At 36.0% G+C, this 15,609-nt stretch overlaps 1 protein-coding gene across 9 annotated transcripts in view; it reads right to left on the reverse strand.

Moving 5' to 3' along the window:
* Positions 1–9,251: 9,251 nt before the first annotated feature.
* The window catches only part of Snx14 (sorting nexin 14), a 68,264-nt gene continuing 61,906 nt past the window's right edge, over positions 9,252–15,609 (reverse strand). For 3 of the 9 annotated variants that reach the window (XM_033763376.1, XM_033763375.1, XM_010641307.2), the window contains 2 exons: positions 15,249–15,300; positions 12,533–12,609 (listed from right to left, as the gene is read on the reverse strand). In XM_033763376.1, the coding sequence (XP_033619267.1) occupies positions 15,262–15,300 (39 nt within the window). In that variant the 3' untranslated portion in view covers positions 12,533–12,609; positions 15,249–15,261. Of the gene's footprint in view, positions 9,461–12,035; positions 12,610–15,248; positions 15,301–15,609 lie in introns of those variants that run through there. The other 6 variants (XM_019210174.2, XM_010641306.3, XM_019210173.2 and 3 more) reach the window with 4 other exon arrangements.

Raw genomic sequence — 15,609 nt, forward strand, 5'->3', positions numbered from 1 at the left:
TGAGACCCTGTCTAAAAAAAACAAAAGCAAACCACAGCTATAAGTTTGGAGAGAGAATAGGTTTCATAGTGTTTACAAATATGAAGTTCACTTGATACAAAATATACTTTCAAATTTCATAATTTTTGGAAAGGAGGCTGCAGTAAAATAATGCCTTCAGTTCTGTAAACAAATGTCAGTAAAACTACAAAAAAGTACAGAAAGGTGCAATTGGGGTATATTAATGCTTGGCCAGTAAACTAGGATAAATATTAGAGCACAATTTTTAAAGAACATTTTTCTAAGTTTTCTAAATATGTGTATATGTATTGTGCAGGGTATGAGAAATAACCTTGGATGGTTTTTCAATTGTAGATTCCAAAGAATAAAACTGTAAGACACTCTTTGGTCTTTAGTAGTTATTTCTTCTCTCAAACACTATAACCCAAGACGATATAATTGAAGAAAAACGCTGGACAGTTTTTAAGGGTTTTCACTTCCCTTGATCTTAAGCTCCTTGCCATCTGTTAACCACCTCCCCCCACATATACACTCCAAAAAATGAAGAATTGCTCCCGTCTCCCAGAATCTCCAGAGACCCAATACCACTGAAGTGATGAGTAAGTTGTGCTAGGGCTAACTCACTAGTGCCTTTTCATAATATGGTTACATCCTCCCTCCCCCCTCCCTTTGTCTCCACCTCCTCCTCTTCTTCCTCTCCCCACCTCCAGACTAGTCCAAACTAGAAGAAAATGTCAAAAAGCTTCATTTGGGCATAATGTGGAGGGAGGGGAGGGAGGGTGCTAAACTGGAAAAATGTCAGTCCAACCAGACATTCAGTAATATGTAAAATCCCTCAAGTAAATTATACTGTTCATTCTTAAAACTATGAAGATGAATCTGACAAACTTGAACATTATCTAAGACACACTTCCTTACAAATCAAATTTCAGTGTCACTTTTTCAACTTAGCCACTTTTTAAAAATTAACTCCAAATGAAATACCTTGGCAAGCTCTTCCCCATTTGTGAGGTTCCTGAAACTTGCCAGTTGATATACGTGGTTTTTTTGTGTTTGTTTTTGCCTGTTGATATGCATTTCTCTAAAGCTACAATGGCTTCTCTACAATTTAGGTAACCTTGTTATCCATGCTTATGTTGTTAGGGTTCTCTAGAGGCAGTATCAGTAAGAGGGCACAAATATTTTATATTTTTGCAAGGGGATTTACTAGGCTTATAGGATCACAGATGGTATAGTCCTCAGAAATCTGTACACTGAGTGTCATGGACCAGAGAATTAAGCCTAATTGGCCTCATTTGTGAGCACAAAGGAGAAAGGCTGCACTCAAGGGTGACTGCATACTAGGGAAGTTAAAACAGCTGAGGTTAGAGACCGTACAAATGAATATTAGAAATAAGATGAATCTTGTGTTAGCTTGATTGCTTATGCCTGGGTTTTGGTGAAAATGAGGTGAGCCAAGGCCACGGGCTCCTCTGCCTGCTACAGCTGAGCGCCCTGCCTGCCTGCCTGCCGCCTGCCTGCCTGTTTTGCTGACTCCATGTCTCTCTTGTCATTCACCCTTGTTGCCCTTGGGTCAGGGAAGAACAAAGTAGTGGGTCTAGGTTCCTGAATGAGGCCAGCTGGGACTGTCAGGAACACCAGAGGATATAGTAATTGCTCAACTTTTGAAGCATCTGGAAGCCACAGAATAAAAGGAATTAAAGATGCAGCATCAGTCTGAGTCTGGAAGCTCCCTGGAAAGTATACTTGGTATAAATACATTTTGAAACATCCCCACAAGCACCCAGAAATGTGCTTTACAAATCTCAATTTTTTAATCCACTCAAGTTGACAATCGTGACAAATGGTTACAATGTTGTACCAGTTTTCTCCACTTTACTTTGTCCCAAAATTGCGATAGTACTCTCTTCCTAAGAGCAGCTGGTATAATGTGTGGTAGTAAAACAAAGTTTTGATGAGTGGGCATAACTGGAAGGAGTTGCAATGAAAAAGATTCAAGACCCAATGTAAGAATATCAGTGCTTCTTAAAAATACTGGTCAAACTTGTAACATGGAATCCCTTTTGGGGTCCCTCCTTAATTTCCTTACTGTCTAGCACTGGAAAGCCCGAAGACAGTCCTTGGACCACCACTTTTCTACTTAATTTCTTGGTCATCATATGTAGTTTTATTGCTTTAGTTTCATTAATTTACATCTTTAAGTTGATGACTCCCAAATTTTGATCTCCCACTTGGAACACAAACTCCAGACTGATTAAAGACATCTGCTTATTTGACATTTCTAAATGGGATGTTTAATAGGCATCTCAAACACAACCTGTCCCAAAATGAATTCATGATCTTCCCTGTCAAGCACATGTCATTCACATTTTATTTAATGGACTCATTTCCTATTGCTCAAGTCAAACCTTGGAGTTATCCCTACCTTTTTTCTTAAACTCACAACCACCCATTGTTAAACCTTGTTGTCTAACTTTAAAAAATAACCAGACTTGTTGCAACTTCTCAGCAATTCCAGAACTCCCACTGATCCAAATCATTGTCATCTCAACTGAATTACTTCGAGAGACCTCCTTGTCTCTACATTGGCTCCACTTTACACTGTATTCTAAAAACAGCAGAGGATCATTGAAGTATAGTATACCCTGTTAACTCATCTTGAGTTGAAAATACCTTAAAAGTTTAAAAATGCATTTATTTAACACATCAAACCTGACAAATATAATTTACCAATACAGTGCACTGTGAATTCTTTATTTTGATCATGTGGTTGATCGAGTTAAGACTTGCTGCTGCTTCTCAGCATCTTGAGAGTATTGTACCACACATTATTAGCCCCAAAATTTTTCAAAATTTGTAATTTTAGGTATGGTTTCTACTATATCACTTGTACCATCACAAGGTTGAAAAATTCTGCAGTGGAAACCATCTATATATGATCACCCTGGTTACAGGAATTACTTTTGGAAAGTACTAGTCAGCATTTCTATCACTAAGACACAATACCAGACACTACAACTTAACTTGGCTAATGGTTTCAGAGGATTCAATCCATGTTGGGTGGCTTCAAGGCAGAAAGTAGCCTCATGTCTGAAGGCCATAATGGAGGAAAGATGCTCACTTCATGGGGGCTGGGAATCAGAGCAGGTTCAAAAGAGCATCTAAGAGGAAAGGACTAGAAGCCAGAAGCAATCCCTAAAGTCACACCCACATAACTCAAGCACACACTCAGAAGTGTGCTTTACTAATCTCTTAGGCATCTCTTAATCCAGTCAAGTTGAAAATCATGATTAACAGTAACAGAAACAAAAGCTTCAAATGCAACAGTAACGAGGAACAATGAAGACTAGAGTGACTTAAGTTTGAACTTTTATCTTCACAGTTCTTTGGCCCCAATATCCACATCTGTAAGACAGGAATAGTACTATCTCTAAAGTTGTCATTTTAGATAAAATGTGAGGCAGTATAAAAAAGTACCTGGCAGGGCCAGGAATGTAGCTCAGTGGCACAGCACCTACCTGGCAAGCACAAGGCTGAGTTTGATTCTCTGTACCAAAAAACAAAACAAAACAAAAAAACTGGCAAATAATAGGGACTACACTGTAGTTGTGTCTCCTTTTATAAGGTGATTTTTTTGAATATTTAATATTTATTGTTTATGGAAACTCATTAAAATTTTCAACATCAGCTGTTTTTTGGTGTCTAAAGTCTAAAACAGAACAACAGAAATAAGTTCCTATATGAACTACAATGAAAATACCAGTAGAACTCTGCAACAAAATTAATCTTTGGCTGGGGATTTAGCCATGCCTGCCTCACACGCATAAGGTCTTGCATTTGGTACAAAAAAAAAAAAAACAAATCTTAACTTCAATTATCACCTTGGAAGCAGTCTTCACACATGACAACAGCATGTTCCATACAAGGCCTGGAGATTTAGCTCAGTGGTACCACACCTGCATTTCATAGAAGTTTCAGTCCACAATTGGTTGGCTCCAAGGCAGGGATGACACAGGCATCACAGCAGAGAAACAACATGGTGCCCACATAGTAACAAAGGCAATAAGCTATAAGGTGATTTATAATTTTGTATGAATAGACTTTAACATATCACATTCCTTTAAATATGGCATATATACATTGTAGGGAATGAACTCCATACTCTCCAAATTTGTGTCTTGAAAACAAATCCCAATGTGACTATAGTTGGAGACAAAGCCTCTCTGGAGGTAATTTAGGTTAAAAGGGGTCATAAGAATAGTAATTTAATCCAACAGGATTGGTGATCTTGTAAAAGCAGAAGAGTGAGATTTATCTCTCTACATGTGTGTACAGAGGTCATGTAACCATATAAGATGGTAGCCAGCAATACACCAAGAGAACAGGACTCAATAGAACTACCTTGATCATACTACCATTCTACACTTCTAAACCTCCCAAATGTGAGAAGTAAAATTTGTTGTGTAACTCACCCAGTCTGTAATATTGTTTTGGCAACCCAAGCAAAAGATACACTTTTAAATTTTTAAATATTTTATTAGTAAATGTTTGCAGTTCATGCATTTGCAATCATCTTGGAGAGCAGAAACATGTACATATCACAGTCTAAATTTTAAATCCCCTTCCCTCCCAATTCTCCTTTTGTGTTTTTCATTCTTGTTGATATTAGTCTTAGCTCATGTTAAGGCATATGTTTATCTTGAGGTTATTAGGTTCTTGTACATGACATATCTTTATTCTACCTATTTCTCCTTGACTTTCTCACCTCATAATTACGAGTTTTCCTTTGGACCACTTCCTATTGCAAGAGATCCATCTCCTTGTTCCCATCTATACAACCTTTATTATTCTTTGTACTTCACCTCAAATGACACCATATGGTATTTAAACTTGTTTCTGGTTTATTTCATGCAATGTATTTCCAAGGTGTATCCATTTTCCTACAAATGTCTCAAATGTGTCAATCTTTATAGCAGAGTAATAATATTCCAACAAATATAGATAACATTTTCTTTATCCAATCATCTGTCAATGGATATATTGGCTGTTTCCAAAATTTAGTTATTTGGAGTTGTGCTGGTATAAACACTGGTATGCATGTATCACGGGACAAGGACTTAAGTTCTTTGAGGAAGATACCTATCAGGAAGATTGCTGGGTCATAAGGAATTTCAATTCTTTAAGAAATCTCATAGTTTCAGTCTTCATTGTTCAAATTTCCTTAATGGTTGAACTACTTTACATTCCCAACAATGCAGGGTTGTTTTTCACCAGAGCTTCACAAGCATGTTGTTATTTAATTTCTTAATGATTGTCATTCTTTCCAGAGTAAGATGGAAGCTTAGCATTGTTTTAACTTGCATTTCTCTAATGGCCAGACATGTTGACCAGTTTTTCATGTATATGTTGACCATTTGTATTTCTTCCTCTGGGAGGTATCCATTCATTTCTTTTGGCAATTTCCTGACTGGATCTTTAAGTTTAGGTGGTTAAATTTTTTGAGTTCTTTGCTCTAGATATTAGTCCTCTGAGAAGTAGCTGGCAAAAATCTTTCCCATTCTACTCTACTGACTTTTGCTGCACAGCTTTTCAGTCTGATATAATTCCATTTGTTGATTTTTGCTTTCATTTCTTGTGCAGTTGAAGTTGTATTTAGAAAATCTTTTCAAACAGCTAGGTGTTCAAGTGTTTTACCTATTTTATCTTCCAGTAGGGTTAAGGTTTCTGTTTTAATATTTAGATCTTTGATCCACCTTCATTTTACTTTAGTATATGGCGATAAGGGCACAGTTTCAATCTTCAGAACACAGATAACCAGTTTTCCCCACATTTCTTGTTGAATAGGATATCTTTTCTCCAACATAGGCTTTTCCACCCTTTGTCAAAATCAAATAGCTGGGTATGTCTGGGGAACTTTCTGTATCAATTCTGTTCCACTGATCCACTTTTGTTCCAGCACATGCCATTTTTGTCACTCACTACCGCTTTGTAGTATAGCTTGAATTCAGGTATTGCTATGCTTTTTGCTTTGCTCTTCATGCCCAAAATTGCTTTTGCTATTCTGGGTCTCTTCTGGTTCCATACGAAATTTAGGATTGTTTTTCATCTGTAAATTATGGTGTTGGTATTTTAATTGGGATTGCACTAAGTTTGACAATACTGATTCCGTTTATCCAGGAGCTGGGGACATCTTTAAATTTTCTAACCTTCTTGTCAATCTCCTTTTTCAGAGTGTAGTTTTCTTTGTAGAAGTCTTTTGCTTCCTTGGTTAGGTTCATTCCTAGGTATCACTTTTCTTGAATGGTATTATTTTCCTAATTTCTTTCCCATCCAAGTTCTGTTTGTGTACACAACTTCTAATGATTTTTGTATAGATCTTGTATCCTGATACATTGCTCAAGGTTATTAATTCTAAGAGTTTTTGGTGGAGTTCTTTGAGTCCTCTACATTATCTGCAAATAATTAGAATTCTTCCTCTTTTTTTTTGTTTTTCTTGACCAATTGCTCTGGCTAATGTTGCAAGTACTATGTTGAATAGAAGGTACAACAGTGGACAAATTTGTCTTGATCCTGATTTTGGAGAGAATGCTTGCAGTTTTCCCCCACTTAGTATGATGCTGGTTATTAGTTTGTCAAATACAGCAGTTATCATATTCAGGTACAGTCCTTTTATACCTATTTTCATCAAGGATTTTATCATAAAGAAACTTAGATTGTCAAAAGCCTTTTCTGTATCTATTGGTACAATTATATGGATTTTAACCTTGCTTCTGTTTGTGATGTATTTATTGACTTACATATGTTGAACCATCCTTGTGTCCCTGGGATGAAATCTATGTGACCATGATATATGATCTTTTTGATAATGTGCTATATTGCACTTGCTAGTATCATGTTGAATATATCTCCATCTGTGTTCATTAAGGACACTGGCCTATAGTTTCCTCTTTTAGTTGGGTATTTATCTGATTTGGGGATCAGGCTGATACTAGATTCCATAAATTAGTTTGAGAGCATTCCATCCCTTTCAATTTGTCTGAGGAGCTTTAAGAGTATTGGTGATATAATATCCTCAAAGGTTTTATTAAATTCAGCAGTGAATCCATCAGGTCCTGCTCTTTTTATTGGTATATTCTGTATTACTGTTACTTTATTATTTTGTTAATTTACTTCTTGAGTGTTTTGGTAGCTTGTATGTGCCTATGACTCTGTCCATCTCTTGAACATATACTAATGTGGTGGAACATAATAAAAAGTACTTACTATGTTCTGGATTTCCAGTGTCTGTTGTGATTTTACCTTTTTCATTTGTAATTGCATTGATGTAAGACTTTTTGATTTTTGGTAAGTCTAGAGGCTTCTCTATCTTATTGATACTTTCAAAGAACCAGATCTTACATTTTTATAATTTTTATTTTACATTGAGGGGATCTCAATTTCACAGATTTATGCTCTCATTTATAGTATTTCCCTCTGTAATTTTGTTTGGGGGCCAGTTTGTTGTATCTTAATATTGCTCACACTATTATGAGAATGGACTGTGATTAATTTTCCTCTTAGAAACAGCTTTCATAGTGTCCCAGAGGTTTTAACAAATTGTACTGCCACTGTTAACTTCCAGAAATTTTCCAATTTCTTCTGTAACCCATTTGTTGTTTAGGAGTACATGTAAACTCTCCAGGAGCTTTTGCCTTTTCCAAAATTTCTTTTGTTGTTGATTTCTATTTTCATTGCACAGTGGTCCAACAGTATGCATGGGCTACTTTCTATTCTTTTATATTTACTTAAGCTGGCTTTGCGGACTAGTATACGATTTTGGAAAAATTACCATGTGATACTGAAAAGAATGTATACTCTTGTATAGGGATGGAACACTGTATATATCCATTAAGCCCATATGTTCAAGCGTGTAACTCAGCTCTGAAAAAAAATTTTTTTATTTGACCTATCTCTTTGCAAAGTGAGGCATTAAAATTGCCTACTAGGATTGTGTTACTGCTTTGGTTTTTGTTTAGTACTGGGGATCAAACTCAGGACCATGCACTTGCAAGACAGGCAGCAGAACCCACTGAACTAAATCTCCAGCCCCTGTATTTGATCTTTTAATTTCAGCAGATTTGCTTTATGAAGATAGGTGCTGTAGTACTTGGTACATGTTTATTAATGCTATCTCTTCTTGATGGATTGTTCCCCTGACTACTATTAGGGATCTTCTCTGTTCTTCTAGTCCATTTTAGCTTGAAGTTTACCATGCCTGACATTAGAACTGCTACCCCTAGTTTTCAGGGTCCTGGTGCATGAAATATTTTTCATTCTTTTTTATTCTATGAATATCTTTTTGGATTCAATTTTTTAATGCTTTTTAAATAATTAAGTCTATTGGTACATTTTAGATACACATACTCACATTCATCATGGGGAATTTGTACCTGTACATGATATATCTTGATTCTTATTTTTTCCCATTCCCCTACCCTTCCTTCAGGCCCCCTTCCCCTCATTTTACAAAAACTTTGTTTTGGGGCTGGGGATTTAGCTTGGTGGTTCCAACACCTGCCTCACAAGTGCAAGGTCCCGAGCTTGATCTCTGGTACCAAAAAAAAAAAAAAAAAAAAAAAAAAAAAGGGCTTTGTTTCCACTTTCCCCTTTTCTCAACAGAATGTTTCATTACTTTCTGATCCAGTCTGCCAATGTGTCTTTTCATTGGAGAGTTAAGGCCATTAACACCAAGATATTACTGACAAATGTTGGTTATTTACTATTATTGCCTTTATCTGTTGCCTTGTTTTTCTTTTCCTGATGTTTATCCTAACTAAACTGACCTTACTAGTTTCCTGTTTTTAGTTGTATCCAACCCACTGTTTCAGTCAAGAATATTCAAGAATTTTCTCTACAGCTGGCTTAGCACTCATACACATCCTGAGCTGGTCTTTCATGGAAATACCTCATTCTTCTATTTTGAAGAACTTTATTGGGCAAATTAATCTGAGTTGCAAGTTATTTACTCTTAAGGTTTGAAATACTCCACTCCAAGCTCTTCTGGATTTTAAGGTTTGTGTTGTCAGCTGTAATCTGAATTGGTTTACCTTTATATGTAATGTTTTTGTTTTTCTATAGCTGCTTTTAAAATTTGGGTGGTTTATTGCTTTTGGGTTTTGGGGAGGTATTTGGTAATTTAATAAGGACATGCCTTGGTGAGTTTCTTTTTTCATCATAACTGTAAGTACACTTACTTGTATTTTAAACTCTTCTTATATTTGGGAAATTTTCTTCTGATTCCTATAAGCATGTTAGTGAATCCATCTGTGCTTCTAGTTTTCTCTAATGTCAGTAAACCTTCATCCAGTAGCTGCTTGATAGTCTTCTCTCACTCTAATTTTCTTTTTGGCTTCTTTGAGCTCTTTATAATAATTCACTGTTTTGTCTTCAATATGAGACACTGTGTTTGCATTGGTCATTTCTGAAATGTAAGAATTATATAGTAATTATTATAATATTATTTCAAGTAGTTAACATCTTTTCCAGGGTTCAATTTCCTTGAATCTGTCATTCAAATTTTGAACAGCTTTGGTTAGCTCATCCAGTTTTTTACATCTCCCTAAAATTCACCATGGACATACTGAGTGAAACTGCTGTGAACTTTTGGTTCATTTCCTCTTTGAATTCATCTATTTTCTTCATCCCTTTTACAAACTTTTCAGACTTCTGCTACTCGCTATTTGTTTATTCTCCCTTGTGATCCCTTGCTCTGCCTTGGGAGAGTTTTTTGGGGGGCAGGGTTAGAGAGCTTCCATTTTCTTGCTTCCACATTCTATGTGTTTTGTCCTCCTTTGGGGGGAGGTTTTCTGAAGGTTGGGGACTACAAAAGTTATGAGTTTGTGACTTATATGGAGATTTTTCACAGGATGTTGCCTCCCAGTGAATAATATTCGCTTTTTATGTCCAGTGCTAGTGTTTACTATGTTAATTGATTTCAACTCTGTCCCTGTTTTGCCAAAAGAATTATTTCTGGTTATAACAGCATTCAGAGATTGAATCTTACAACAATTCAATATGATTGTCCTTGCAATTATGCTTTCCCCTTTTTCTATTCTATATTTACACTATGATATTTTATTTGTGTCTGTTCTGCAATGAGGTAGGTAAAGTGAGGAGGGGAGAAAGGGAGGTGGATGGATAAGGAGTATCAGACACTAAGGGGGAGGTTTCAAGGGGAGAATAGTAGTAGATGAGAAGGCTGATGTGGGGTTTGATTTTACTGGAGTCCTTTTAGTTGTGTCAAAGGTTTAGTATTGAGAGTTTTCAGAGGATATTTTGTGGGGTAAGGTCAAGATATAGAAGAGGGGGGTTACTTTGTGACTGAGGAAAGCTAGGTGGTTACGAGAATTTGCTGATAGGGAGGACAATAAGCTAGGTAAGATATGGAAGACCCAAAGATTAGGATAGAGAGGATTGAGGAATAATACTAAAGAATGTAGGAGTGACTGTGAGGGACCTAAACATGGGGAATTTAAAAGCGTGGGAGGAGAAGTTTGTTTTTGGAAAAATAAGTATGTCAATAGTATTGTCTCAAGGGTTTGATATGAAGAAATTAGGGAGCTGAGACAAGAGAGAAAACCTAGGCATCTATTAAATCAGAGCCAATGGAAGAAAAAATACACAAAAGCAACAACCTAACAAACACAGGAAACCATAAAAGAATACAACCCTTCATTTCTAAGTAAATCAAGAAACATACCAAAAACATTTTTTTTCCTTACACTACTGGGAATTGTGACTGATTTGTGCATTTGTGAGGCAAGCATGGTGCCACTGAGCTACATCCCTGGCCCTCAAAACTGAAATTAAACCTGTAAGATGTCGATAGGAACACATTAAACATTCCAATGAAACACTGTATATGATTCCAAAAGAGCTTCTTTGTCAGACAGTTTGAGTGTTCGTACACCAGTAACTCTGCTGATCCCTCCACTGCAATACTGAAGCTAATTTAGATTCAGGATTTTTTTCTGACAGGTTGCAGGCATTCTTCCAGAGTCTGATAGAGTAGTAGTTCTTGGGTTAGGAACTCTGCTGTCCTTTTACCTTGGTGTGATGGTGGATTTGGCAGATAGGTTCACTGGTACAAAATTATCCACTCAGTCAGGACTATTCCTATGCAATCAAATCAATTACAACAGTAACAGGCAAATTCATTACAGTGATATGACTAGTTGAGAAACAACATACCAGGAAACCCTGTTTTGGGTCTTTAGCTTAGAGAAGAAATCCATTGTTATAGTGTAACTATCTTAACCCATGTCTTGATCCATAGTTAATGTGCACTAAGTGCAATGGCTGTGTCTCCTCTAATGAAGAAAAACAGCATTCAGTGGCAATTGCACAGCATCAGTTATCAAAAGCCCAGGGGTTTGGGGACTGGGTAATGCCTGATGGTGGAAGGAAAATGAAAAAGAAAGTTTAAGACCTCTGCTCTGTGGTATGTGAAAGGAGGAAATAGAAGGGGAGCAAAAGATCTTAATGATGGTAAGGGTATGTTATATATTTAGAAGGAGAAAATGGAAAATTGGGTACAATATTGGTAGTTAGAAATGGGGATGCAAAATGTTTCCATGCCTGATCTTAATACATATTAGAGAAAAATTTAAAAGGAGACAAATTAAAAGGGGGAGAGGAAAGAAAAGAAAAATTGAGAATGAATAAGACGCAAGAGAAAGAAGTCAGGTAAAGATGTATGGATAAAATTATGAGAGATATACAGAGACAAGGGAGAATTCCCCTACCCTTTATAAATTATATTTGTAGAAAAAAGGAAAAGAGGAGAACACATACATAGATATGCTCATAAAAGAAAAAGGGGTAAAATAATAAAAGTTTTGGGGGAAATGTACAGAAGGAGAAAAACAGGAAAGAATAAAATTTAAAAAGTAAAAAATAAAAAATGAGCCAGGGATTTAGCTCAGTAGTTCCACCACCTGCCTCGCAAGCACGAGGTCCTGAGTTTAATTTCCTAGTACCAAAAACAAAAAAACAAATAAATAAAAATGAAAAATACAATCAGAATAATACAAGGAAGTTTTTTATTGTTTTGGATGCATCGCTCTTTTCCTCAGCCTAAGGTTAAGGAGCAGAGCTCAAGCCATGATGTGACCCTGTTCATGTCCCTAGTAGATTAAGGTGGAAGTTTTCCCAAGAACAATTCTGCGTGTAGAGATCTGCTTATAGTGAAAATAAGGCAGCAGTGTGTAATCCTATGTAACTCAGGCTGAACCTGGCCTCCTATCATGGGAGCCAAGTCTGTGTTCACCAGCCCCTGCCTTTCCCAGTCTGCTTTCCAACTGCCAGTAGTTTCCCATGACTGTGTTTCCCTCATTCACTCTGGGAATTTGGCAGTGTGAAGCTGCTCTAGGACCCAGGTTCAAACATTCTACCTTCCCCTACAATGGTGTTCCTGCCAATTCTTGCTCCATTGTTGCAGCTGCAAGCTCTTGTACAGAGGTCACTCACCAAATGCTGACTATGGAAGGCTGCTCTGAAAGCAGTGTTCCACTTCCTTGCTGATTCCAACAGCAGGTGGTTCTTTTGGTCCCAATGCAGTTCTCTGGTTCTCTGTGAGCAAAAGTTGTTAGTTTCATTTTGCCTTCAAGCTGGCACCTAGCCAGCCAATGGAAGCAATGCACGGTCTTTACTCCACATTGTGATCTATTTTTTTCTTTATCAGTTTATCCTATTTTCTTCTCAGTCAGTTCCCCTTTCTGGTTACCAGGTAAACTTCACTGACTTTGGTTCCAAGCTATTTTTTTCCAGACTTTTTGGATACTTTGTATCCATTTTGTATGCCATTTTGGGACTCTAGCATACAATTCTTTCTTACCAAAATAAACAATACCACAATTTTAAGAATAGGTGAAAAAAAATTTTTAAAGAAAAGTAGGTGAGGATGGTATTAAAAAGCTTTAAAACATTTTATTTTCCAGTTAATTCATTATATTTTAAATAATGTTCAAATTGCTATGGATTTAAATGTGAATGATTGGCCTGATTAATTTTTCTCCATTCCTGAGAAATTAGTAAATGTTTAAGGCTATTAAACCACTGGTTCATGAAAATCATGTATTTTCTAAAACTTTCAAGTATTTTTTTTAAAAAATAGAACTAGTAACAAAGGCTTTTCACAGCCATAAAAAATGAGAAATTAAGAGACACGTATAGCTAAATGGATACACATTGAGGCAATACTCTTAAGTGAAATAAATAGGTCACACATGTATAAACACCAAATAGTTTCTCTGGTGTGAGAAACTGTAAGTGTAAATAAGGACTAAAAGGTATAACAGATAATGTGAAATAGGAAGAAAAGGGGCAAAGGGGAAGAAGATGTGGAAGGGGTAGGGGAAAAGAAAGAAGGGAATGGAATTAACATGAAAAAATGGAAACAAAATCTTTGTAAATAGGAAGGGATGGAGGGGTTGAAGGAAGGCCAGGGGAATGGGGAAAAAAATAAGAACCAAGATAGCTTTGTAAAAGTACAAATTTCCAATGATGATGTCATTATATCATATACCTAAAATGTACCAATAATTTTTTTTTAAAGCCTTTTCACAGCACCTGCCTCACAAGCGCAAGGACTGTAGTTCAATCCCCGGTACCAAAATAAATAAATAAATAAATAAATAGCCTTTTAAAAAAAAATTGTAACACTTCAAGGTCATTTTTGAAGTTTTGGGAAAAAATGAATCGTTAACGCTGAATGTGTTCATTTTCCAAGTAATATTCAGAGTTCCCACATAATACTAATACATGCTTATAGTTCAATAAATACATTTTGAATTAGCACTACAACCAATAACTAAATGAAAAATGCTCAATCTTGACAAATTTGTTTTAAGGAAGAAAGTCTAACACAGCAAAGAAATCCAAGTAGAATTCTAAACATTATCTTTTTTATTTCTTGGTAATACTGGGAATTGAATTCAGGGCTTCAACCATGACAGACAAGAGCCAAACTTCTGAGCTACATCTCCAGTCCTTTTTATTCTTTATTTTAAGACAAAGTCTCACTAAGTTGGCCAGGCTGACCTCAAACTTGAAATACTCTTGCCTCAGCCTCCTGAGCAACTGGAATTACAGGTGTGTACCACCAAGCCCAGCTTAAACACAGAATCTGTAAAAAAACAATCTTTTAAAAGTCAAGCATAGGCCAGGTGTGGTGGCACTTGCCTGTGAACCCAGTACTTGGGAGGCTGAGGCAGAAAGATCGCCACAGTTTGAGGCCAACCTAGACTACACAGAGTTCAAGGTCAGGTGAACTACATAGTGAGACCTTGGTTCAATCAATCAATCAATCAATCAATAAATGCCAGGCATACTAGTGCATATATGTAAACCCAATACTCAGAAGGCTGAGGCAGGAGGATTGAAGCCTGAACTACTATATATATTTTTTAATTTTCCTCAAGAAAAAAGAATTAGAAAAGTTAATTTCTACATTTTTCTTTTGAAGACAATAAACAACATAAACCAAAAATCTACTTGCCTAAGTTATATATATAAGGTTAACATTTAATTCAATTCACTTTAGTTATAACTACACAGTAACAAATATCTATAAGTATTCAGTTTTCACAAAGGACTAACATTTGTCAGTTGCCCAGCAAGAATAAGGAGAAATTCTCTATATTATAGAAATCTCATACAAGAAATTTATTTACAGACACAATTAACAATGTACAACATGAAAATAAAAAGGAAAACAAATCTAATGTATTAACGTAAAACTGGAAAGTCACCTCTTATTCTTTTTCCACACTAAACAATTACTAAGGGACACAATACAAAGATTATCAATCTTACCTGTTTGCCCTAAAGAGATTATGAATTTTCTCTTCTAAAAATGGCAATAAGTGACATATGTTCTTGTGAAATGTAGAAAACAAGTATAAAATGAAAAGCTATTAAACCTAATCCCATTTAACCATTATTAAGTTTTTTTTTTTTTTTTGGTTTTTTGTTTTTTGGTACCGGGAATCAAATTCGGAACCTTGTACTTGCGAAGCATGCGGTGAAACTACTGAGCTAAATCCCCAGCCCAACCATTATTAAATTTGTTAGTCTTTATTAAAACAACAAAAAAAATCAATTTTGGACACTGCAGTACATGATATACACAAGAATATACAACAGTAAAAGAAAAAAGTACATTTCTATTACACTAGTATGATAAAAATTTCAAAATAGTTATTCTATACCAAATCTAAATGTTTACATCCAGGACGCCATGGAGGTAACTTCCTTTTGTACCTAAAGTAAAAATAAATTCATTTAAAACATAGATGACAATAGGAAGGGTTCATTTGTGAACTGTCTAGGGTATTAAACTTTTAACCTGAGACATACATGTATTATAAAGCAAGAAATTTGCTGGTATGATATATATATTATAGCAAGTAATATCTATGTTTAAGAGGAGAATACAGCAACATATTGTGACAGATATGATAACATCTTAGAGTGAGTGTAGTGGCACATGCCCATAATCCCAGCACTCAGGAGGCTGAAGCAAGATGATACTCGAGTTCAAGGCCACTCTGGGCTATGTAACCTCAACTC

This window comes from Fukomys damarensis, unplaced genomic scaffold, assembly GCF_012274545.1.
Source record: "Fukomys damarensis isolate Sample0158 unplaced genomic scaffold, DMR_v1.0_HiC HiC_scaffold_14, whole genome shotgun sequence".
Classification (NCBI taxonomy): Eukaryota; Metazoa; Chordata; class Mammalia; order Rodentia; family Bathyergidae; genus Fukomys; species Fukomys damarensis.